The sequence below is a fragment of the Magallana gigas genome, chromosome 3 (assembly GCF_963853765.1).
Source record: "Magallana gigas chromosome 3, xbMagGiga1.1, whole genome shotgun sequence".
Taxonomy (NCBI): Eukaryota; Metazoa; Mollusca; class Bivalvia; order Ostreida; family Ostreidae; genus Magallana; species Magallana gigas.
Window position 1 is genome coordinate 8617389 of NC_088855.1, and position 25929 is coordinate 8643317.

Here is a 25929-nt window from a genome sequence, read left to right on the forward strand (position 1 = left end):
CTTGTTGATGATTTCGATCCATGTTTGAATGTGTGCTTATTCAACTACTAGTACTCTTTTTGGAGTGTCTTTGTTATATGATTTCTACATGTGTTGTACTTATAATATATTTGGTAAAATATTAATTTTGATACCGTATGGTATTTTGTATTATGGTTTTTTTTGTCCATTCACGAATAGCTTTTTTTAGCTGAATGCATATTGTGTATAATATTAATGGCATTACAATGAATTGTCACAGAAAACCTTCATGACAATTTTTTACATGAATGAAAATAGATCATTATGAAGGAAAGTCAGCTTTTCCCACGAACAAAAATACAAGCGCATGCGGATGCATTTTTGTAAAATGTGCATACAGTGTGGAAACGAGCGCAGATATCGCATGCACGCAATCGAACATTCTGTGATACTTGTCAATACTTGTAATTTTTTAAACATAGCTCTTTTTAATTTTTTTTTCCATTTCCTGTTCCAAACTCAAATAGATTCAATGTTGCCTACGATGTAAATTCTGTAATGATTTGATTGCGTAACAATATTATCCTTATGATTTTTACACATGTTATTATATATATGCCAATGATAATATATACATATGCTAGGTCTTCATCCATATTTTGCCATGAGGAACAGTACAGTCCATTCCTTAAAAAGATATTTTCAAAGGTTTTATAAATGTACCAATTGCTCATAGTATTAAATTAGCAATAATATTAAATTAATGCAACTTCTTTTATTTTTATTTTTAAAAAAACTTAAGACTATATAGGTTAAAAAAGGAATACAATATCAAACAGAGAAATACAATAAAATCTACACATGCATATGGAAGGTTTATAGATGTTACAAATCTATGTATTTCCATGGCAACGACTCCTGTCGGGTTTGTTGTTTTTTTTAGCAATTATTAGCCCCGATGGAAATGAAACATACATAATTCACAACATTGAAAAAGAACCAATCTTCGATATCATGCAATCATTCATTTTCCTAAAATATTTTAAAAAAAACCACTATCCCGTCATGCTATCTGTTGTCGTTTCATCTTTCCCCCATGAAACTTTGAGAAAAACTGCATAATTATACACTGCCACTAACAAACATGCAGGTGCCCTATTATAAGAACCAATCCAACCGTCCCCATAGTAAAGATGCATAGCAACCATGCTGTCGTTAAGATGGCAGGTGAGTAATGATAAAATGAAGCGATAATTTTTTCGTAGAAAAAACCCCCAAAAAACTAACGTAATATTTAAAGTTAAAGTTAGAAAGACAATTTTACAACAAACAACATTGCTGTTGTGAAAAAATGTGCATGGAAAAAGGAACTTTTAAGAAGTATTCATTTAAATTATATACATTTAAAGTACACTCAATAAATAATAGGTAGACCACATACATGGTATTATATTTATTGGGTATTTATCGAGTATCCTCCTTTGTTGTACAATTATGTAGCACATCATGTAATCGCACCTGTTTTACGGCTTCAGGTCCATTCCACGATTCATTTTCCCGGTAATTGCGGGATCCTCGCGATGGGTTTTGTTAAAGTAGTGTTGATTTATTGATTGGATTGCAAAAAAAGAAGCTAATATACTTGTATATAAATATACATTTATGTATGCGCTTAATCCTATGAAATAAAAATGCAATAAAGAGTCCAAGCGACAGATGTTCAGATTCGATTATTAAGCCCATTACTAGCAATAACAATTCCAAGCCTACGCACCAGTTCATATCAATGTACAAATAGGGACTTCTTTCTTTGAGAATAACCTTTCCTTTCTCTAGAGGTTTTTTTGTATTACCTGCACTCAAACAAGATATGAACATGGTTTGGAAAAACTTAACTAGAAAAACATGTGGGTCACAAGGGTCTTATCTACAGTCGGTAGCTTGAAACACAGACAACAGATAGTTTACATCGAAATCAGACTAATGTTAACACCGCCATGAGTAGTGTGGTTTGCTTCACTGTCACCCCGCTCCCTGGTCTAACAAAACTAAGGGGGTGGAAGTTTGTTTACTACGCTACATACGAAAGGAAATTCTGGCAAACACTACATTTAAATGCAAAATAAGTAATTATAAACGTGAACACGCACGTGAACATCCTATCGAAAATGTTTTACATGTTAAAAACAAATTCCTACGAACACTAAAAGAAGCAGAGAGAATCCAGAGTAAATGGTGGCGGCACCACTGGTTGCATCAGCGCTCCCTGCGTACACCGTCGGATCGTAAACCACCCTGTTGTCGAACTTGGGAAACCGGAACACAAAGAGTTGTTTGTTACCCTGTGTTTCGAAGGCGGGGTAATTGCCTGGCATATCTTCGGGTGTGGCGTTGTCTTTTGTAATCTAAAATCAAACACAAACACATATTGTTTGTAAAAGTATTCAAGCCCTTTTTCCTGTTTACTGAAAATTAGCTAAAACGGAATACATGTAACACTTATACTCCGGAACTCTTTTCCATATCATAAATATCTTAACATTCCCCATAGGTTTTTTTTCTCTCTCTCTCTCCCTCCCGCCCCCCCCCCTCTCTCTCTCTCTCTCTCTCTCTCTCTCTCTCTCTCTCTCTCTCTCTCTCTCTCTCTCTGTTGGACACTGACCTTTTTGGACAGAGCTACAGACGCCTCCCCTCCAAGGTCGTACTCCTCCCCGTCCGTGCGTTTATTGTTCCCGGTTTTGCGGCTCGGCGTTCCCTTCCCTTTGATTGAGATTGTGAGGTCTACAAAGGCACCGACTTCCCCTGAGCCACCTTTGTTGCAAGTACTCGCTGTGCAAAATGTCCAGCCATCCAGAATGATGTTAAATTTAACGGTTCCCTTCTCAACCTTAGTTATTTCCCCGTCAACTGTAATGTTTCCAGCCTCGGTAAAAATGTAAGTCTGCACTCTCAAAGTGGCGGATACACTTGCAATAGACGCAGTGAAATTAATCCGCTTTGCCGTTAAATTTTCATACATCGTGTCTTGTAGACTTGAAATTTCAAATGACAACTGAGCAAAGTTGTTAAAGCTGTGTTTGTCACTGCCGCTTGTCCCGACAGTGTTGCCACTGCTATCCCTCTCCTGGATGGCGTCAAACTTAATTTTTACCGCGTTTTTGTCTTGATCCGGATTCTCGGTTCTTCCAATGGTCATCCCCCCGGACTGTCCCTGGATCTTGACGGATACTCCTTCGGCTGTCACCTCCTCGTCAGCCTGACTGAGGTGTAAACAGCCCACTGCCCAAAAAATGACGACACAGACTCGGAGCATGATCAATGATGTATCCAAAGCTTCTTACGTTTTGTATTAACTGAAATAATGTTTTCCTTTCCACAGGAAACGTATTTGTCATGCGCCTGCTATAAATTCGAGTTTACTGGACGAATATACGCCCCTTCAATTTAGAGAACAATAAACTTTGCTTATAAACTCTTGAAACTCTTCTCCGCGCATCCGCCATAAACAAAATAATAAGGCGTAGATTGCAGGTACAGTCTACACACGCCCTTCACATTCCTAAGCATCCTATAAATCGATCGACATCTTTCCTTGTTGTAGTTATATGGTGTCCACTGGTGTATGCAATGATACACATAGAGCCTTGGGAAAGCATGTCAATTCGCCTGTTATGTTTATTTGTATACCAGTGTCTCTTTGGTCATAAAAAGGTGTGAGAATATTATTTTGTATGTATTTAGTCGCAACGGCCCGGTCAGGTGGCTCGCTGTATCGCTCGATCCTCGTTATGTCTCATGATTTATGGTCGGAGCCTAGTCATCACTTTTGATCTCTCGTCTATTGTTACATGGTCAGAATGCGCTTTCCCAATGCGTAAAGATGACCTAAGGTCTTGGAAAGCGTGGGGTTTAGTATGTCGTCTTATAGCATAACTAAATGGCCTCTTACATGTTAAATATCTCACGGTATCGTTTTGTAAATTTTTAAGATTTGTAAGAAATTTAAATTATATCTGTCAAATATTGTCATTGTTGGGTGAATAGAGAATGTTGGTATCGTTATTAAACACCTAAAAGTGTCGTTTTGTTAAAAAATGCAGATTTTTACAGTTCAACTCTCAAATACCGGTATTTTCATAGTTGGATGAGCAGTATGGTTATACGACAGGTGAATAAGACAGGTGCAAATGCAGTGGTGGATTCTTTATTTAGCATTTTTAAATCTTGCGTTCTAATCTATATATAAGGCTTAGATTAATGATAAATATTTTTTTTTGAAAGATGCACACAGAGGATATGGGGGCAGAGTTAGTGTTACATTTCTACAAAACTGTCGAGCAAATGTATATGCAAAAATGCGTTTAAATATCTCAAAAAAGATTAGTTTTTTTTACTTCTGTAATTCAGTTAGCAATTAATTAGTGGCAGATGTTACTTTTTTTTCTCTCTGAATTGTCACAAAATATTGATTTTCAGCAACATTATTGAAATGGTATCTCCTTAAGTATTTACATTTAAATTATCTTTTAACACACTTTAAAAATCAAGTGATTATAAAACATATTCATTACCGACAAATTGATCGCAACATTTCCTTTTATACTATTTATGTGTTTAACTTATCAAATAAAGCGCATGCATGCGTCATGATTTGAAAAAAAGTTAAATCCATGCAACTTGCAAGCTTTATAAACAAGTCTCTTTGTAAAGTTTTGCAGAATACCCTTTCTATTTTCAGTTTTAATAATCATTTCCAGTCATGACTCATAAATCAAACAAATTTAAACGTCCTAACCAAATTATGCTTATGAAGTAGTTCCTGAGAAGATGAAGAGGTGAAAAGTTACCGTAGAGGACAACGACAATAACGACCTCAACAGTCAACGGATAAAGAAGTCTCCAGCTCAGGTGAGCTAAAAACGAATGCTAGCACGAGAACTTAAAATGAAAATAGGAGGATACGTAGGAAGAGTTTGATATCCTCTTATAGAGTCATTAATCCGATTACTTTCCCATTGTCAATGGAAGGGTCCTCCGGGCGATATTTGATGAAAAACAACCAGCTTTTACTCCTTAATTACATGATTTGATCGAACGTTACCCTAACGACCCCATATTTACTGTTTGCATGCTTCTACACCCCCCCCCCCCCTCCCACAAATCTAACACAGATTCATCTACAGTGCGAACCGTTTGCCAAGAGTATAGACATGACGTTAGTATGGCATTTACATGTATACCAATCAATAACTACATGTAATAAATAATAACTACATGTAATTAATAAATACCTCAATTTTCTTTGCAACAGATATGGCGAATCTTCAGTTTCTACTCAACGACTTCAGGGAACTTTCTGGATGGTCAACAAATTATCAATCATGCAGACTTGCCTTTAAATTCTATTAGTATTGAAAAAATCCAAACATCTTACATTGAAAATCCGAATTATTTGATATAGTTTATAGAGAGCTCTTCATCTAAAGGAGATACCGGTATACATGGTTTAAAAATGGCCATGACAACAAAGCCCTTTTAAAATGAGTCCCAAACATTTTTCATTAAATATCTGAATTTGTTTAAATACAAATATTCCTCATCTAGATGAAATATATATGTATGGCACGCCAAATTCACAAAAATGAGCAAACTATAGTTACCGACGTTAATCTATATTTCACATCTGTAAACTATAGTTAACGCGATAATTTATGTTTCACATCTGTACAGGTTCGTAGCATCAGGCCTGGCCCCCTACTTTTTCTCGCACAACCAATTTTTTAAATTTCACATATAAAGAATTGAATTAACATGGAGTTGCCCCCCCCCCAATTTTTTGGGAGTTATATACTATCCCCCCCCCCCCCCCCCCCCCCCCCACGGATTAGGATTTTGAAGAATTTGGGAAACTTTAAATCATGTCAAGAGTTTTTGGATGAGTCTGCCCCCCCCCCCCCCACTTTCAAAAACGTGCCTGCTGTAATCTATAGTTAACACTGAAAACAATCATTTGCGGTTGTTAAACATAGTTTATCTGATAAATAGGGTTTAATGGTTTAGGGTTACATTCGTAAACTATAGTTTAGAGATGATAAATATAGTTTCACGATTGTGAAACTATATTTATCAGTTACAATTTGCATTCGTGACTTATAGTTTAGAGTTGTTAATCATAGTTTCACAATGGTGAAACTATATTTATCAGATAAACTATGTTTAACAATCGCAAATGATAGTTTTCAGCGTTAACTATAGTTAACAGATGTGAAACATAGATAATCGCGTTTACTATAGTTTACAGGCGTGAAATATAGATTAACGTCGTTAACTATAGTTTTCGATCCAAAAAAGATAGATAATATATGATTATCATTCGTAAACTATAGTTTACATTCGTGAAATATAGTTTCACAGATTAACGAATCGTTAACTATAGTTTAGGATCCGTAAACTACAGTTAACATCTGATAAACCTAGTTTATCGACTGTGAAACTATGTTTAGCTCATTTTTGTGAATTTGGCGTGCCATATATATGGTTTAAAAATGGCCATAGCAACCAAGGAAATGAGCCAAAAAAACAACAGAATAGTGAACCCATTTATAGGAGGAAGCTATCCGTGATCAACAGGAACCAGCGGCTTCTCAAGCCTGTCCCCTTGTAATGCGTACTTGTATGTGTGCCAAGGGCTTTGTCACAGGATGATGATCGTATTGTATACTCAGTAATTTCTGTCAAAGCCATGTGATAGTTCGATGTCACGTGGTTATGACTGAAAGGTTATTGAACCGTCAACATATCCTTATCTTTGTCCTGTCATTCATTTCCCTAGCACGTTTAACCGACACTGTCCATGAATAATTATGAAGGTCAAAGTCATTACTACATGTATCTTTGTTGTGTTAATGCTTTAGCTCAAGATGACCCTTTAACACTCACTTTTTAATCATGCGCAATGTATTACTTCTTGACATTCAATCAAGTTTTAAGTTCAAGGTCGATATTGTAGACTGCAGTCTGTTAACAACTCGATACCTTGCAACTTTAGGGCAATGTTTTATTATGTTTTAAAACATGCTTATTCCTGGTAAAAGCTCTAGATGACATCGACATTGTAGAACCCCCTGGACAATTTCGCATTCGCTTCCATCCTGACCCATGGTAATGTTATCGTTGTAGTTGTAACTGGCTTTGCTGTTGATGATGGATTTTATTATTCAGATGCTGATATTTTGTCAGTTGTATTTTTGCTGAGTTTTGGTGTGTGTACCTTGTGAACTGATTACATCAACAATGATGCACTTGATAATTAGAACCTTGTGTAATTCTATTTTAATTTTTTTTTTAGCAAAAACACTTTGAGAAGGGCTTTATATGTAACAGGAAATTTAATAAAGTGAAGTCAAAAGAGGATGGATTTAAGGCAAAATTCTAAATACATAAAAAAAATGCACTTGCTATTTTTCGTGGAATATTATGGACACGTATAGATGATTCATGCTCGTTTAAATGAGAGAGAGAGAGAGAGAGAGAGAGAGAGAGAGAGAGAGAGAGAGAGAGAGAGAGAGAGCACTCCAGTCAGACTGCTTAAAACCATTTTCATGACTGAGAAGTCAACTATACATTTTTCACATTATCACTTATATTTACATTGCATTACAAATAATGTTGCAAAGCAATTAGGACTGATTTCATTATAAATTTTTCTAATGTTGTCTGTAAGTTTCATCTGTTATCTTGAAATAAATACCCGTGTGTGTATTATTCACCAATTAGAACAAGCTTAAACATACCCGGATGGGGGAACGGCAAGATATATACAGTCATGATTGACAGACATATATACTATCATTCCATCGTCTCTCTGAAAACCTGATTCAGAAAGTTCAAAAGCTGCTGCATGCCTTTTCTTAATCAGTAAATAATCTAAGAACTGACAATTTCATCGCTCAAATCAGATTTATTAGTGTTTTCATTTGGATTTCATATCGAGAGAAAGTCTGGCAGCAGAGAGGATACATGTAGTTTTATTGGTTTCATTGCTCACTTGACCTCAAACGTAGCGATCTGGACAGTGCCCTCATAGTGTTGAATTTCCCAAATGTCTTTCTATCCCCGACAAAGATTAATTATTTTTCTTTTTTTTAAATCAAAGCCCTAATGAATAGATCGACTTCTCGTTGTTTTGTTTTTATTTCATATTCATTCATTTTCCGACTTATATTATCGATATTTGCTTCAAAGAATTAAACGTATTAATTAACACAATTTCATATGTACGAACACTAAATTGTGCAATGCTTCTGTTTAAGCAATTGAAATTAAATCTAAATTGATGAAGGTAATTATTTTTTTTTTAAATCTTATTTGATACTCTGTATCAAATTATGTTTTTTAAAAGTGGCTGAAAAAACATGTACATATATATTTTGAACAAAATCAATCAATTTAAGCAAAAAAAAAAAATTATTTGAGAAATGCATGTCGCGAAACCGTGAATGGTTAATGTCAAATTCGATTGGCTATAGCTATTCACTCTGTCTACAAAACAAGTTTTCTATTCAAACGCTTTCTTATCACGTGATTGACTTTCTATAAAACCTTTCAACAGGATACCCCTATTTCATTTAACACACGTTTCTCTACTTGTCCGCACACATGGAGAGGAATACTAAAATAGAGTCTTTCTGACAAAGCCATTGCCGATATTGTTTTGTCTCGAGCTAAAAATGAGATTTATTCGACGAACTCAATTAGTCGAGTCATTTATCCGTGTTGAGGTTTGGCAATTTTGATCTGGAGGAAACTCTTACTGTGGAATATTATGGACGCGCTAAAACAACTTTGTTGATGTTGTTTTTACTCGAGATAGTGGGCGGAGTTTTAAAAAAGTGTGGGGTATGCACAGATAACCCACACTTTTAACAATAGAAAACTCGCCAAGCTATGGTACAAAGCTTTTATACCCTATTGAATTACCAGTCAGTCAAGGATGCGGGTCGTTGTGCATGACTCAGTGTCCCCCAAACTGTATTGACGCATGTTATTGTTCAAACACCACGATTTCTATCCATGTATAAAAATTAAATTTCACATGGTCTTCCTTTATTCATAAGAATCCCTTTCACACCCACAGTCATAATGGGCGAGGAAATTATTCCTTTTAATATTTTAAAAGTCGTCCTATGGTGGATTTACCTGTGAATATTCTTTTATTGATAGCAATGAGGAACTCGCATCATAATCACATGATAGTTAAAAAATACTTTGTTGTTTTATACGGGTATTTGGGCTGGGGCGTTGCCAAAAATGTTATTATCTTCATCATCGGTTAATGTAAATGAAAAAATTTAATGTTTCTCCAATGATCCTATCGGTTTCACAGGTTTAAAACAGGCAAGAATCGGTGGGTGATTTTTATCTCTGAAGAAATACATTTAACTTAAAACATTTAGTTAAGTACAACTAATAAAAAAATCTTTCATCTTGTGAATTGGACCGCGAGATAAAAAAAATCAACATGAAACGCTTACTTATCCCTATATGTGTATGTAAAACAAGTACGGCCAATGAATCGTCATTCATAGTTAGGCATGTGATACTCAATTTATACTGTAACGTATTTCAACACCCCATCCTACCTTCCAACAAATTTCAGGTGAAGTTATTTTTCATATCGTAACCGCAGAATTTGTCCAGTGGCTGAGAACACCGGTATAAGGATTCGGGATACACTATCCCATCATCTCCTGTGTGGTCCGAATATTTGTAATAGATTCATTTCTACTAGAATGTTATCTGTATTTCAAAAAACTGGTTGGATATTTGTTTCTAATGTTCTCAATTGAGAAAAGAATGTGTTTTTATCATAAAGTATACTAGTATACATCTAGATGGGAGTTTATCATTATTATTTTTTTTTTTTTTGAAAAAGGGGTTCATGTATTACCAAAAAAAACAGCAAGATGGGTTTAATGATATTAAACATTTTATTAATGTAATATATTAATATAAGTATAACAAATATAAACAAACATTAGAAAAATGAAAGGCATGTCCTTCGCACGTACACATCCTCCTTAGATTGGATGCCAGCACCCGTAAATTACTTATACTCTTTCACACAGATAGATAATGGATGATAAATGAAGACATTATGCTAAATGTACACTTTCAATACACAGTTACGCTGTGTGCATACAGACCACATTGCATTAAGCTGACTTGAGATTCGACCAGTGGTTATTATGCTGCCGATGATTTTTTTTTTCATTCTAATGAAGAAGCCTTGAGACTAGGACCATTAGACACGTGATCAAAATGCTGAGAGAGGAAGTGACGACATTGGAACCGCTGGCGTCGGGACTTGCCAACACAATTTGGGGATCGTAGAGAACGGATGAAGTAAATTTCGGGAATCGGAATACAAACGACTGCTTCCCACCCTTGGTTTCCAGTTTAGGATATCCTGTGGTCATATCTGTGTAGTTTCCACCATCTAAGCTAATCTGGAAAAAAGTAAAAAGAATGTTTTGTAAATAAGTAAATAGGGTTGCTAAAATTCAGTTATAGATTTTTAAGCAAAATATGCGTGTTTGGTAAATTGTCAATACCTTTCGCGAGAGGAGAACAGAGCTGCCTCCCCCCAACTCAAACTCCTCGCCGTCTGTCCTCTTGCCGGTCGTTTTTTGTTGTTGAGTTCCCTTGCCTTTTATGGTAATAACGAATTCTATAGCATCCCCTACTTCATCTTTAGATCCTTGCTTGCAGGTGACCCCGGAGTTACCACAGAACTGCCAGCCTTCTATCTGTATGTTAAATTTAACAGTTCCTGCCGTGACGGTCGAATTTTCGCCGTCTATGGAGATGACCCCGCCATTTGTAAAGATGTAAACTGGAACTGTGAGCGTTGCGTTAACACTTTCAATGTTAGCAGTAAACTTCAGTCTCTTGGCTGTGATACCTGCAAATGAAGTATCTTCCAAAGCAGAGAAAGTAAAGTCAAGGCTTGCGAATGTATTAAAGCTGTGTTTCATTTTTCCACTAGCCCCGACTGGATTTCCACTGCTATCGATTTCCTTCACTTCATCGAACGTAACCTGAACTTTGTCGGCATCAGTGTCTGGATTGCTGCCACGCCCTATTGTCATCTTGCCAGATCTACCCAGGATCTTGGTGGTGATCTGGGCCGCTGACAGCGTGGATTCGGGGCTTGTTGGAGTCTGGGTGGTGGTCTCCCCTGTCGTGTCGTTACCGTCCAGGTTCAGCTGGGGGTCGTAAAACACCGAGGAATTGAATTTCCTGAACCGAAACACGAAAAGCTGGCTGGAACCTTTCATTTCAGTTTTTGGAAATCCCTCTGGCAGATTCTCGTATGCTGAACTACTGTCGTACCTAGCCTATTGAAATAATAGAACCAGAAGTTACTTTCAGCATTTATGACCCTCACTATTCCCAAAACATGAAATGTTGCTCCATAGTATTTAACAATAATTTTAACTTCAACAACAAAATTTGAAAAAAAAAGTGTTTGACCAGTATATTTGTAGGAAAAAAGATAATATGGTCTGACACCTACCTTGCCGGAGAGGACAACAGAAGCATCCCCGCCCATGTCGTACTCCTGAGCATTGGTTCTCTTCTTTCTCCCTCCCCCCTTCTTCGTTCCAGACTTCTTACCCTTTATTGCTATGACGAATTCGATGTATTCCCCGACGGACGTTTTTGGTCCCTGTTTACAAGTTTCTCCATTCATACCACAGAATGACCAGTTCTCAATCACAATGTTGAACTTGAGCGTTCCCTTGGACACCTGACTGACCTCATCATCTTGCGTGATGTTTCCTTCCTCTTCAAATAGATACATTTGGGCGGTCAGCGTGGCATCAACAGACGTCAGGTTAGCGACAAAATCCAGTCGTTTGGCGGACAGATTCTGGTACTGGTCGTCGGTGATATTAGAAAACATAAACGATTGGCTGGCAAACGTATTGAAGCTGTGTTTAACGCGACTGCCCTTTCCTATGACGGCGCCATCTTTGTCCAGTTCTCTTATGGCGTCAAAAGCCACTTTTAGTGCGTTAGGATCTTCATTGGGGTTACTGGTTCGCCCCATGATAAATTTTCCGGACTGTCCAAGAACGCGGACAAAAACTCCCCCTACTGTTATTTCTGTTGTGTTTTCATCGGTGAAGTTTCCTGGGAAGGTGATTTCAGGGACAGGTGAAGAAGTATCGGAAGTAACTGGGTCATTAGTGGTGGACTGAGTCGCCACAAGAGAAACTGTTAGAATCAAAAATAATACCACGCCTTGCAAGGCATCCATCTTCACCTCTTAGTACTTGGTAATCGTCTGATTAAATCTCCAGTCGACTTTTATTTTATATACCCTCTCTTCCTGACTATGACAATGACTGGACGCGAACGTCACGGTTGGCTCACTGAAACAGGATTGTGAACTAACATGAACCCTTTTCAGTCTTTAAACGAACACAACAAGAAATCAATATAACGGTAGTATCTAGATGTAGCTTTATTACTTAAAGATTTTACATAAATAATATACCTTGTGAACGTAGGACAGTCATGAAGTTAGATGGTGAATTTGGTATAATAGTTTTCCTTCTTTTAATTTGATAGAGGACACGGCGCGGCATGAATCATGATTATCGGAAATCCGTTAAAATGATGTAAGGAAACTGAAGGGAAGTATGTACAAGCTGTCTCGGTCTGCTAGGATCTATTATAGACATCAGAACTAGAGAACAGATCTATATCCATTAACTGTTATATATATATTGATATAATCAGTAGTTCTTAGTTGTCAACTGCAATGAATTACAGGTATATCATTGTTTTATGTCTAAATATACCCAAAGTTCTAAACTAAGGTTGATTAAATCCATACAGAGCCTTATTGATTCATCAAGGTGTAAACAATGTATACACGTATTACATTTCCTTTAAAAAGAAAAAGAAAGAAAGAAAAATGTGTGCCCACTTTGACCCAGACGTGGAGAACAGGCATGTTGATTTTATTTTCATTTTTACTGTATCTTGCAATATTTTAACATCATTCACCAAATACATTTGAAAATCTTTGACCACGTAAACATAGAATTATAATCTATATGGTACAATAAATGAAGCTGTTACTTGAAGATTATTTAATGCGAACAAACTCTAATACAAATAAAAATAGACCCCTATCATGGCGAAATTCCGAACAAAAAATAAATGTCCTGAAACAGGGCTGATCATTTGACTTGACAAATATCCAAAATTGCATACAATCCTTACAATTACGAAATTCAATACCTATCGAGTGACGTCACGCGGACTGTGGCCTCGTTATTTTTTCGTCTGTAATTGTTATTTAAATGAATTCATCCTGTATTATAAAAGAAATATCTTCCTCATTTAGTTTGAGTTCGTGCAAATTCTCAGAGTTTGGAATGTACTCTGTTTATCAACTGTCAATATTAAAAAAATAAATAAAAAACATTAATTTGAAATTCCACAAAGGCGATTCCTTCCTCCCAAAAAGGAGTTTAAAGGGAGTCGTTTGTTTACAAATTTTCACGCATGTTTAAACCATAATAAGAAAAATTATTTAAAGTCCTCCTTGTATTAGTTAAGCTGACATCACGTGAGATTAGGATAACGCCCTTCTGTTAATGTATATACGCGTAATGGGTGATTCAGATTAATAGAGTACTGAAAACAAATCGCCTTTACACCTACTCTTTTTGCCCTTATATGGAAACCCCCAATATACACCGACTGGTTATTTCTCCCAGACCATTTTCCATTGACCAACAAACATACGCTTTATTGTTTATGTAAAAAAAGTTTATGAAATGAAATATGTCTTACTTATATACCTTTTAAGTTAAAAAAAAACAATGTATTTTATTCATGTATACAACAACATAATAGATGGATACACTGTTGTGAACGGTTGTATACTAGTTTAGTTTAATAAACTAATTGGAAAAGATTTATTATAGGGAAAGACATGACTTGTATATACAGACATTTTCCTACATTTTTCTACCAAGAAGAAATCGGAGGTAAATTGAACTATAGAGAATGGCATTTTTAACAAAGTGTAAAAATGTGTCTATGCTCAAGAAAAGTTTAATTACGTATTAGTCTTTAAGACCATTTCAGAATAAATGTGGCATTCTCTCGCCTTTGCAGATTGAATTTCTAACAGAGGTTTGAAATATAGCAAGGCTTGTCTCTTTAATTTTTTAAATATTGATTTGCTAGTTAAATTCGTTTTCTAGGTACTAATTTAATAAAGTTTTGAATACACTCTCTGGTGAAAGATTGGTAATGAATATAAGGTTAGGCCAAACGTTATGTCAGATTGACTATAGACGGTTGCTATACCCTCGAAGCAACATAGAGGAGGTCGAGCGACATCTTTGTCCAACATTTCAATTCATGGACTTATTTCCTCGATTAGCGAATGCTTACGAAAGAGAGGAATTAAGGAATTTCTATATACTTCAATACAATTCCGGCGATTAGAACGAGTTGACCATGGCGTATGTTTATGAAAAAATATCAAGACAAATGCATGTCAATGTTTTACCCAAAGGTTGTCGGTGAATAAAACATACAAACAAGGATGGCTATGGATATACACAAAGATTTATTTTAACCACTATCATCAGTGTTCTAAACATAATCCCAATCTACATGTAAACAATGTCCATGCTAGAGGTTCCATATATCAAATCTTCCACTATTTGTGCCCTCTCTAATCATATGAGATTTAAGCTTGATGAAAAAATGACAAAGAACGCCTGCAATTCATTTGATTTCCTGATCAAAAGATCGAAATTTTGCATTCCATGAAAATCCACCCACAAAAACATGGACAAACTTGTGTTGTGTTTATTTGAAAATTTGATACGGACTAAAGTTGCGCATTTTACTTTCATATCAAACGCGACTTTTCCGACAGAGCCCAGAAAAAACACTTCGAATGTATTTTAAAACATCGCCGGATGTTAGAATTTAATAATAATAGGGACGCTTCCCATCAATTGATGTACCGGATAAACAGTCTTATGGAGCATTTTATAAAATAGGATATATCATTGAATTTTAAAGGTCTAATTCAGATCACAAAGTGTGTCCTAAGTTATTGCTTCCATTGCTTTTGGTGAATTTTAAATAAAAATACATATACCTGTGAAAGAAATACAGATGAAATCGATAAAGTGGAAAATATCTTCATTGACACATTATAATTTTATCATTTTTCAGTCATAAAAGTTTACAGGAACGGAATGAAATTTTTTTTACGGAGATTTATAATTGGGAATGTTAACATCTTTTATCCATTCGGAACTCTCCGGAATACTTCGCACAATTTTTCAACGTTATCATCCGGGCATCAGTATGGCTGATGCCAAATGCAATGCAAAATTCCCGTAGACTTTCGATTTTGGGTCGTAAACTAGTATTGAAACCTGAAGCGGTAGAGGGGGCGTTTCAAAACAGATAATCTGGACATGTTTCATGCTAGTTGATGAAAGTAGATTGAGCACAAAAGTATTAATGATTATCGAAATATCAAGCGAAACGTGGTGGAAGCAACAACTCGGGTCAGAGTATAGTAAAATGTTATGTCCTTATATCAAGTTTTATACAAGAGAAAAGCTTTCAATGTGACGTAAAATCGGGTTTTCTTTTGTGTAAACAGTATTCATTATCCATTTGTCGATCCTGAATTGATGAACACTAGCCAAAATATATACAATTGATCCGCAAAACAACAACTTCGTATATATCTTGAAACTTTAGGAGGTGTTACCCGTACAATAGGGGTACTCTATATGCAATATAATTATGAAAAAAAATTACTAAGTTCAACAGCTGGTGTTTTTCCATATAATTGCACATCCTAAATATATGTACAATTGATCTGTAAAACAAAAACTTCATATCTTGAAAACAATATGGGGATTATCATTTATCAATACGATAGTGGTACCTTATTGGCAGCCGCCCGCCAGGCATTTCTACCATTTCAATAACCGGATTTTTCGTTTGAAAAGCCCGGTTTAAAAAGGATCCGGGTTGTCATGGATGCCTACTATTTTTTTCGTTCGTCGGAAAGGCCCAAGAAGTTGCGATTGCTTTACTATCGTATAACCGACCGCCTTCTGGCGGCCGCTAACGATAAGATTGGTGGCAATGAATTCAGCATATGTTGACGTAAGTTCAAATACTAGACATCATCGAATGGTGACCATCTCAAAGAACACGCTTTAATGACGGACATTAGAATAAGATGCATTTAATCTTAAACTCTGAATAACCTTAAATTTTTAGTTAAAGATAATTGCACATTTTTTACCGAACAAGCAATTACAGATATGGTCTTGACATTTAACAGAGAAACTTGATTCAAGGTCGTGGTATTTCCTTCACCAAATCCTTCACGCACAATCTCTCTCTATATTTATGAAGAATGAATCAGATAACTGATTGGGACATGGGTTTATGGAAGAAAGTAGTCTTGACAAGGATTTTTTCACGTACATTTGATATGACCTTGACATTTAATCTAGAAATTTTGTTTGAGGTAACTGTACACCCTTTACTCAATGGGTGAGATATGAGCTAAATTGGACCAAAGGGAGAGAATGAGTAATTTCGGAAGGACTTATAAAGATCGATTAATCACATCAAGGCCCTAGTCGATCAGGGCCCTTTGTCATTTTTGTTTAGAGGGACCACAGGCACTTGTTTCTGAGAATTTTTTTTATTATTATTATACTATAGGGTAAATACAAGAGCCTGTGAGAGGGACGCTTGTCTCGCACGAAGAAAAAGTACAATATTGTCACTGTTTTGCAAACAGACATTCACATATTTTTCTTATTTACAATTAAAGAGAAAAAACCAAGGTAACCCCCCCCCCCTCCCCAGATTTTATCTCCTCCGTGTCGTATAACAAACTCACGAAGAAGGGGCGAGGGTGAATACTTGTTTAAAATAGATTCATTTACTTTTATATTGATTTCTAGTGAACAATAAGCTGGTTAGAATATGATTACACAGTATCTCTTTTCGTTTGACCCAATTGTTCATATTTTATGAAATTTCGTGTCTACATAAATGATCAAGGTAATGAAAGTACTTAAACCCGATTTTTTTTATTAGTAGTGGTACAAGTATTAGCGTCGTATTTTGTTTTGGACAATACTGATACACTAATTTCCTACGTAACTGTGTTGCTGGGGGTATTATTTAAGGTTTGTTCTATTGATGAACAAGGTTAAGAGAGGATTTTTGCACATATTACATTGTAGGTTCGTTGTTTTATTGTTTTTTATTGTTGGGGGGGGGGGGGTAGACGGCATTTGAATATCCATTACTTTAGACATAGTCTAGGAACATAATAGCAATACATTAATTTATCACTAAAATTAGCAACACCCTGAACATCAAAAGTCAGCAAAATTGGCAACACCTTCAGCAACTAAACATCCACCAAAATTGGCACCTTCAGATACATTGTGCAAAACAATCACCGGAATTTGCGACATCTTGAGCAACAAAAAATATCAACAAAATGGCAACACCTTCAGCAAGCTGTAACAAATAATAATAAGTTTGGTAATGAACACAAAAATTTTGTTATATTTGGAGAATTCATTGCATGCAATAGGTCTAAGTCTGGTGTAACCATATTTTGTATAACGTTGCATCCTGTCGTGTGAATGTCATAATTTATAGTGTAATTTTATAGCAATTATATAATACAATCATCAAAATTTAAAGAGCGCGAGAAACCTTGCTATTCTCAAAGGCATCGATAATAATGAAAAAAAATTGATCTACACCTAAAATTAAAAAATCATATTCCGGGGAATTCCGGACAGTAATTAGGTCAGTGATGCTTACAAAGATTTTAAACGAGAGAGAGAGAGAGAGAGAGAGAGAGAGAGAGAGAGAGAGAGACAGAGAGACAGAGACAGAGAGACAGAGACACACACAGACAGACAGACAGACAGTGAGAGAGAGGAGAGAGAGAAAATTGCTTACCATATCATAGAGAGCTAGCCAGTTAATTCTTGTTTTGATGACGTTATCTTTCTTTTAAAATATGACGTCACAGAGAATATGCGTTAATACGGAACTTCCGAGTTACGGATTCGCTGCGAGTTTTATCGCTTCACTTGGGGGGGGGGTTGATGTTATTCACATACATGCAAATAATATATACCGGTATTCGGTATTAAATTTTATTATTGCGTCATATACTATCCATTCATATTTTTATATTTTTAACAGATCTAGATTATTTTAATACACATGCATGTACACATTCTCATCTCAGTTCATGCTACTATAATTTAAAAAAAAGGGTTCTATAAATGTCTTTACCGTCACAGGTACCTCATGCATAGCTTTTGTAATAAAAGTTATTTAAACAATAAAATGCTTTCTTTAGTGATTCATGCGAAATATATAGGTAGCGACATTGCAGGAACAGTATATATAACCCGCATTATCACTGAGGTTATGATAGGCTATAATTTTTTATGGAACGCCAAATTAACATATATTCAAATATCTGTACCTATCTTCAAATAATTGTACCTATCTTCAATTCAATTGTACCTATCTTCAATTCAATTGTACCTATCTTCAATTCAATTGTACCTATCTTCAAATTGAATTAGAGATAGGTACAATTCAATTATACCTATCTTTAATTCATTTGAAGATAGGTACAATTGAATTGAAGATAGGTACAAATGCAATGAATTGAAGATAGGTACAATTGAATTAAAGATAGGTACAATTGAATTGAACCTATCTTCAATTACTAAAATATTGGCAATAATGAATACCCCCTGTATAGTACGTCATTTCCGTTACGTCACAACTGGCGCGAAATAAAATCGGGATCGGGATGATAAAATAGGCAATATGATTATTTTGTCAACTTTTCGAAAGATTGAGCCTTATAACAAACAAAAACTCATAATAATTGTTACCGCTTTAATAAATAGAGTGATTATCAACTGAATTATACATTCTTTGATAAAATTATAGAAAAAAATAAAGCCAGTGTTTTATTTAGGTATATATAGTGACCCTAACTACGTCACTACCCTAACTCCGTCACTTTTGGGGTATCCGGGTATACATGTTTTTGGCTTACTTATTGATATACATGTATATTTTAATAAATAAACGATGCCTTTTGCAAATATATTGCCCATATATATATATACTCTCTTCTCATTATATCGCGGGTTCTGTTGTATCGCGGTATGTTCTAAAAAATAGGATTCCCATTTTTTCTCACAAATAAAAATTTTCCGGAGAGAAAGCAAGTTCAAAAGTCCACAATGTATCTGATGAAAAAAAAAATAAAATAAAATATAAAATAGAATGTTTACTTCATTCCCTAACCAGTTTAATGACCTTGCTTTCATGCAGAATCATATTTCATTTTTTAAAAATAAAAACTGTCCGTTATAACTGAACCAGGCTTCCAGATTCCCAATGCCGCGATACAATGGAACTCTCTAATTTTGAAGGTGTATAAGACTTGTGATTTAAAAATAGCACAAAAAATAAACTACGTAAGTTGGGAAATTGATGTTCCTCAGAAAAGTTAGTCTAATACAAGCTTTTTGAACAGCCTAATGACATGTGAAAATGATAACTTGGTACATCTTTTTTTAGGGAAAAAATTAAGTACCGCGATATTATGAGACACCAGTATATAAATATATATATATATATATATATATATATATATATATATATATATATATATATATATATATATATTTATTTATTTATTTCTTCTTTCATCTTCGTTGTTGGTGCTTTCCTCGTTTCCCTCCATGTTGAAATGTCTTCAAGGGAGCGTTCATTATTTTCAACAATACACAAAACGAATTGAACCTAGGTAAAATTGAATTGTACCTACCTTCAAATCCTTTGTAGATATGTCTGAATTGAACCTATCTTCAAATCAATTGTACCTATCTTTAAATGAATTTTACCTATCTTCAAATGAATTAGAGATAGGTACAATTCAATTGAACCTATCTTTAATTGAATTGAAGATAGGTATAATTCATTTGTACCTAGAATAATTCATTTGTACCTAGGTATAATTATTTACACCTATCTTCAATTCAATTGTACCTATCTTCAAATAATTGTACCTATCTTTAATTCAATTGTACCTATCTTCAAATGATTTTACAATTATTTGAAGATAGGTACAAATATTTGAATATATTGTAATGGTTAAAACTATACGTGGTATTTGCGCGAATCGCGTACCGTATATTTTACCTGTGTTTATTCTATTTATAGAGTTTCTGTTCTTGCAAAAACACTCTTAATGATTTCTAAGATTTTCTCTGCTGTATCTCTCTCTAGTCTTGGTCTCAACCTTATTTCATCTTTAGCTTGACCACCTAAGTTATCCATTAAAAAATCTATCCTAGCATCATTGTCATTGATAACTTTCAAATGTTGCCTAGCATCATCAAGCCATTCTGCTACATCAGGGTCACTCTCTTTCACAGGTCTCCCACACAACCTTGCAATCTTCTTCTCTCTCGCAACAAACACAGTTTTATTTGGATTTGAATCACTCTTTTGTTTCATTTCTTCATCTTTCAAACTTAATTCATGCTCTGCTTTCTTTAACCTTCGATGTAGTAATAATACCTCACTTTCTAACTGGTCAGACTTTTCTCTTTCACGGTCAAATAATTCTTTGATTTCGTTTTTAGTAGGCATTTTCAAATACAAATCAATGCACAAAAAAAAAACAATGTTATAAGTGAGTTTACAGTTAATAATAGGTGCAATTGTTGTTTATCACCTCAATGGGCGTTGATTGTTGATTGGAACACGCGCACTGTAATGAGGATGGAATGTCCAAGGTCCTTGACAATGTATCGTTGCGTTGAGAACGGTGTTTGTACGTAGTTCTTGATATCGGTTGACCGTTAGTCTATGATGATCATCGAAGTATTGTCAACACAATAACAGGGTCATCAGCCAAAATTGCCACAGCCACATCAGATCACAACGTTGAGCGTCTTCACAGTGTATGGACCCTAACCGTAACTCATTGCCAATTAAAATGTTTGATATCCTGTCCACGACGCCATTTTGTAATAGAATAAAATCGCTTATTCTGTTCAAGTTCTTTATTTCAATTAAATATTAAATTTATTGGCAATGAGCTACTATATAAACAAAATAACTCATATTACAAATAGACACACACAGAAACACTAAAAAATTAATAATACACAATTTGCATTTACTTCAAAATATGACATCAACGAACCTCCAATATATGGCGGCGGTGCCACACACAGTCAATTAGTAGACTAGCGCACTCACTTGCAACAGGTATGACTGTATATAATAAAAAAAACCACCATATATATTTATGCTTAAATCTAAAAATACTACAGACTTATTAGAAGTTATCTCAAATCGCTATACATTTCTCTAAACAGTCTGCATATAAAACAATTTTATTATTCTCACATAAATGATATTTAAATTACTGTGTATGGAATATTATACAAATGAATAGTTATTCCAAACATGAAAATAAATCTCTTACCGTAAATAATGTAAGGTACTAGTATCACTCACACGTTTCACCCGTTTCACACCTGAACACTCTGAAGGGCGTCAGCGAAGTGAGACTCCGTATAAACTTGTTAGACTAGTTTAAATCTCAAATATTATAATAAGTAAATAAATAATTTCACAAATAAGTCTCACTTTGCTGATTATCATAATAGAATCGAAAACAACTAGATAAATGTTCAAAAGATATTTTTAATAAGTTTAAAGAAACATAATCTCTAAAAAAAGAATTTGCGCTGAACAGAAACTCTATAAATAGAATAAACACAGGTAAAATATACGGTACGCGATTCGCGCAAATACCACGTATAGTTTTAACCATTACATATCTCCCCCGCGCAATTATGTTGATGCCCTCATCAACAAACATATAAAACTGGATACCCATTCAAAAAAAAATCTATGTACAATCATCTGAGTTTGACCTGTTTTTCATATGCAAGTATTCTGAAAACGTTTGACTTAAGCTTGCGCTTAGACTTGCACCTAATGCTGCTACAGCATTTCCGAAATCCTGAAACTCAGAACTAGAAGAATCTGCATTTACTGACATGTTTCTGGATAACACTGATTTAGGCAAATTGAAAGGGTTGGGATGCTTACCCGCCGTTGACCTATTAGAGCGTCTAAGAGGTATTTCTTGCCCATGTCCAGCAGAAACATTATTGTCAGTGGGACTCTGACCCGGGGTAAATTGCAATGGAGAATCTAAAATATCAGACCGCTTGTTCTCTGCAATATTATCTTCCGGAGGCATCGACTCTTGTTTATTATCGTTTTCATCTAAACTTACCTGAGATTCTGGATCAGGGTTATCTCCTTCATTCTCTATTTCTGTAACTTCGAATGTCTTTATCTCCTCGTCTGAGTCAGACTCTTCACAAGGGTCAATATCATTTTGGGCTTTTTCCTTAGTATCTAAGATCTCGTTCCTGTGTAGAACTTTTACATCATCATACCCATCCGCCGACTTAACCTTGTAAACATTTTCTTGCAATTTCTCAGTTATGATATAAGGATCTGGTTTCCACACATCTTGTATTTTGTTCCTACCTTGTACATGATTTCTCAAGAGAACCTTTGTTCCGACATCAATAGAGCAAGGAGTAGATTTCCTCTCATAGAACTCGCGTCGTTTTTCTGCACTTTTTTCTGTGTTTTTCTCAGCAGCAGCCCATGCGTATCGAAGGCGTTCTCTGTGTGTATGTAACCATTCATCTACTTCGAAGGACTCGCTGTCATTGTTGATCCCTAGTAAGAAATCTACGGGTAATTTCGGTTCTCTTCCATAAAGGAGATAATAAGGGGAAAAACCTGTAGAAGAATGAGGAGTAACATTATACACATAAACAAGTTCTGGTAAATACATTGTCCACTTTCTCTTTTGATCTGCGTCAAGAGTTCTCAACCTGTCGTGCAGTGTCCTGTTAAATCTTTCGCATTGCGAATTTCCCTCAGGATGATATGGCGTGCTACGTGACTTCTTAATACCATATATTTTACATAGCTCCTTCACGACCTCACCTTCAAAATTCCTACCTTGATCACTGTGCAATCGACTAGGGATACCAATCTTATGAAACCATTCATTGACCAAGTGTTTAGCAACTGTTGAAGCTTTCTGATTTTTTGTAGGAATAGCCATTGTGTATTTTGTAAACACGTCTGTAAGAACCAAAACGTTTTCAAACCCATCTGAAGTTTTCTCTAACAGAGTAAAATCCATTGCCAAAATCTCTAAAGGTCTCTTTGCTAATAAATTACCTAGTGATGGTCTGATGGTAGGGATCGGTGTCTTAGCGATCATGCATCTTTCACATCTTTCAATCCATCTTACAACATCGGCTATCATTCCTGGCCAGTAGCATCTTTTCTTTATAAGTGCCATTGTTCTCTCACGACCTTGGTGTCCGGAACTATCATGCAAAGACTCCATTATCTGTGGTCTAAGACATTCTGGTATAGCTAATTGCAAATACTCACCGTCCAAGCCTTTACTGGTCATGTACAACACACCATTTTTCAGTTGTAACAAATGAAACTTTCGAAGAAATTTCCTCACCTCTCTCCTTTCTCTTGAAATTTGTCTGGAAGTTGGTTTGTGACCAGTTTCCAACCATTGGAAAACTCTGTTGATATCTGGATCCTCCGTTTGAAGTTTTCTGAGTTCCTCATTTGTATATCCTGGTAAAATGGGGGTTAATTCCTTTCTTTCAATGATTTCAAGATCTTTGTCCGTTTCAAGTCTCTGATAATCTGTAATAATTTCTCTTAAAGAAGTAGATTGTGAGAAATCTGCTAAAATCTCTTCTGAATTACTTTCGCGGTACATTCTGCTAAGACTATCTGCATTTTTGTTCGCTTTTCCCGATCTATATCTGATATCAAAATTAAACTGTGCCAGCTCAGATGCCCATCTTAACTCACTAGCAGCTAATTTTGATGTCTTAAGGTAGCTAAGAGGGTTGTTGTCTGTGTATACAATAAAACTGCTACCCAGTAAATAGTCTCGAAACTTTTCGGTTATCGCCCATTTGAGTGCAAGTAACTCTAATTTCATTGAGCTATAATTCGACATGTTTCTCTCACCTGGTCTGAGACTTCTAGATGCATAAGAGATGACTACTTTTCCGGACTCCTGTTGCTGACTCAGAACTGCGCCCAATCCATCATAACTCGCATCAGTTTCAACAATAAATGGAGAGCTGAAGTTTGGAAAGCCTAAAACTGGAGTGCTCGTTAAACATGATTTAAGCTTTTCAAATGCATTGTCACAATCTGCATTCCATTTTTGTTTGAACGGAATTTCTTTTGTTACCATTTTCTTACCTGTGACCTTCTTCTCCTGTTTAGTTAGAACAGAATGAAGCGGAGCAGCAATCTGACTAAACCCCTTAATAAATTTCCGATAGTACCCGGCTAACCCTAAAAATGAACGAAGATCTTTTTCTGTCTGAGGTGTTTTCCAGTCTTTAATAACAGCAATTTTATCAGGGTTAACTTTGACACCATCTTCACTGACAACATGACCTAAATAATTCACCTCCTTGTGAAAAAAATGACACTTTGACGGTTTGATTTTTAGATTGTGAGCTCTTAACCTGTCAAACACAAATACAAGCCGTTCTAAATGTTCATCGAAAGACTGAGAAAAAATGAGAATATCATCGAGGTACAAAAGAAGAATTTCAAAATTCTTGTCACCCAAACAAGCTTCCATTAACCTTTGGAACGTACTTGGACTATTGCAAAGACCAAAAGGCATGCGAACAAACTCATACAAACCCAAAGGACCAACTCTAAAAGCTGTTTTGTGACAGTCATGCTCATCCATCTGTACCTGATAGAAACCCTGTGCCAGATCTAAAGCAGAAAAGAACTTTGCTCCATGAAGTGCATCCAATGCTTCTTCAATCCTTGGGATAGGAAACGCATCTTTTATCGTCTTAAGATTGAGTCGTCGATAGTCAACGCAAAGTCGTAAACTTCCGTCTTTCTTGCGCACCAGGACAACGGCAGCACCATAGGGACTTGTGCTTGGTCGGATTATGCCTTGCTTCAGGAGAGTCTGGATGTGCGACTTCACTTCCTCGATCTGATTAGGAGGGATGCGTCTATGTGGTAGTTTGATAGGGACTTCATCTGATGTAAGAATCTTATGTTTGACAGTATCAGTAAACCCTAAATCGTCACTGTTCTTAGAAAAAACATCTTGGTGAGTATTTAGAATTGAAATTCTATTTGCGCTGAACAGAAACTCTATAAATAGAATAAACACAGGTAAAATATACGGTACGCGATTCGCGCAAATACCACGTATAGTTTTAACCATTACAATATGTTAATTTGGCGTTCCATAATTTTTTTCTGCAATGATCGCTGTCTTCATAACTTGACCCGCATTAATCATCAAAGAGAGCATTCAATTGTTTAATTTACATATTTCTTTTTACAAATTGATAATTTTATTATGTCTCTGGTAAAAAGTAAGTAAAATTCACTAAATGACTGTTAACAGGTTAATGTAACTCTCAGTACGTTTATAGCTATAAAATCGTCTCCTACGCTGCTATGGGAATTAATTTGAGTCTGTCATCATCATGACAGTCGATAAATTCATTTCTGTCAGTTTCAGTCGCTGTAACGTTAGGTTTCGATCGAACGGTCGATAAACGGGGCGTGTAGGTTTCAGGGGTGGCAACTCCCTAAAAATTCTGTGTAAAATTGAGCAAAACAATTCCTGCAAGATAAGGCGGAAGGGGTATTGTTTTGACAGTAAGAGTTCGGTCA

The 25929-nt window shown here is 35.5% G+C and overlaps 2 protein-coding genes across 2 annotated transcripts; both read right to left on the bottom strand.

The window, feature by feature from the left end:
• Positions 1 to 1399: 1399 nt before the first annotated feature.
• Positions 1400 to 3578, bottom strand: LOC105338901 (skeletal aspartic acid-rich protein 2). The gene is made up of 2 exons (XM_011444204.4): positions 2624 to 3578; positions 1400 to 2366 (listed from the first exon to the last, which is right to left on the bottom strand). Exons 1-2 carry the CDS (start codon positions 3272 to 3274, stop codon positions 2142 to 2144), a joined length of 876 nt encoding a protein of 291 aa, XP_011442506.2. The 5' UTR covers positions 3275 to 3578; the 3' UTR covers positions 1400 to 2141.
• Positions 3579 to 9931: 6353 nt separating this feature from the next.
• Positions 9932 to 12644, bottom strand: LOC105338894 (hypothetical protein). The gene is made up of 4 exons (XM_011444191.4): positions 12527 to 12644; positions 11540 to 12401; positions 10575 to 11360; positions 9932 to 10469 (listed from the first exon to the last, which is right to left on the bottom strand). Exons 2-4 carry the CDS (start codon positions 12284 to 12286, stop codon positions 10236 to 10238), a joined length of 1767 nt encoding a protein of 588 aa, XP_011442493.3. The 5' UTR covers positions 12287 to 12401; positions 12527 to 12644; the 3' UTR covers positions 9932 to 10235.
• Between the last annotated feature and the right edge of the window lie 13285 nt (positions 12645 to 25929).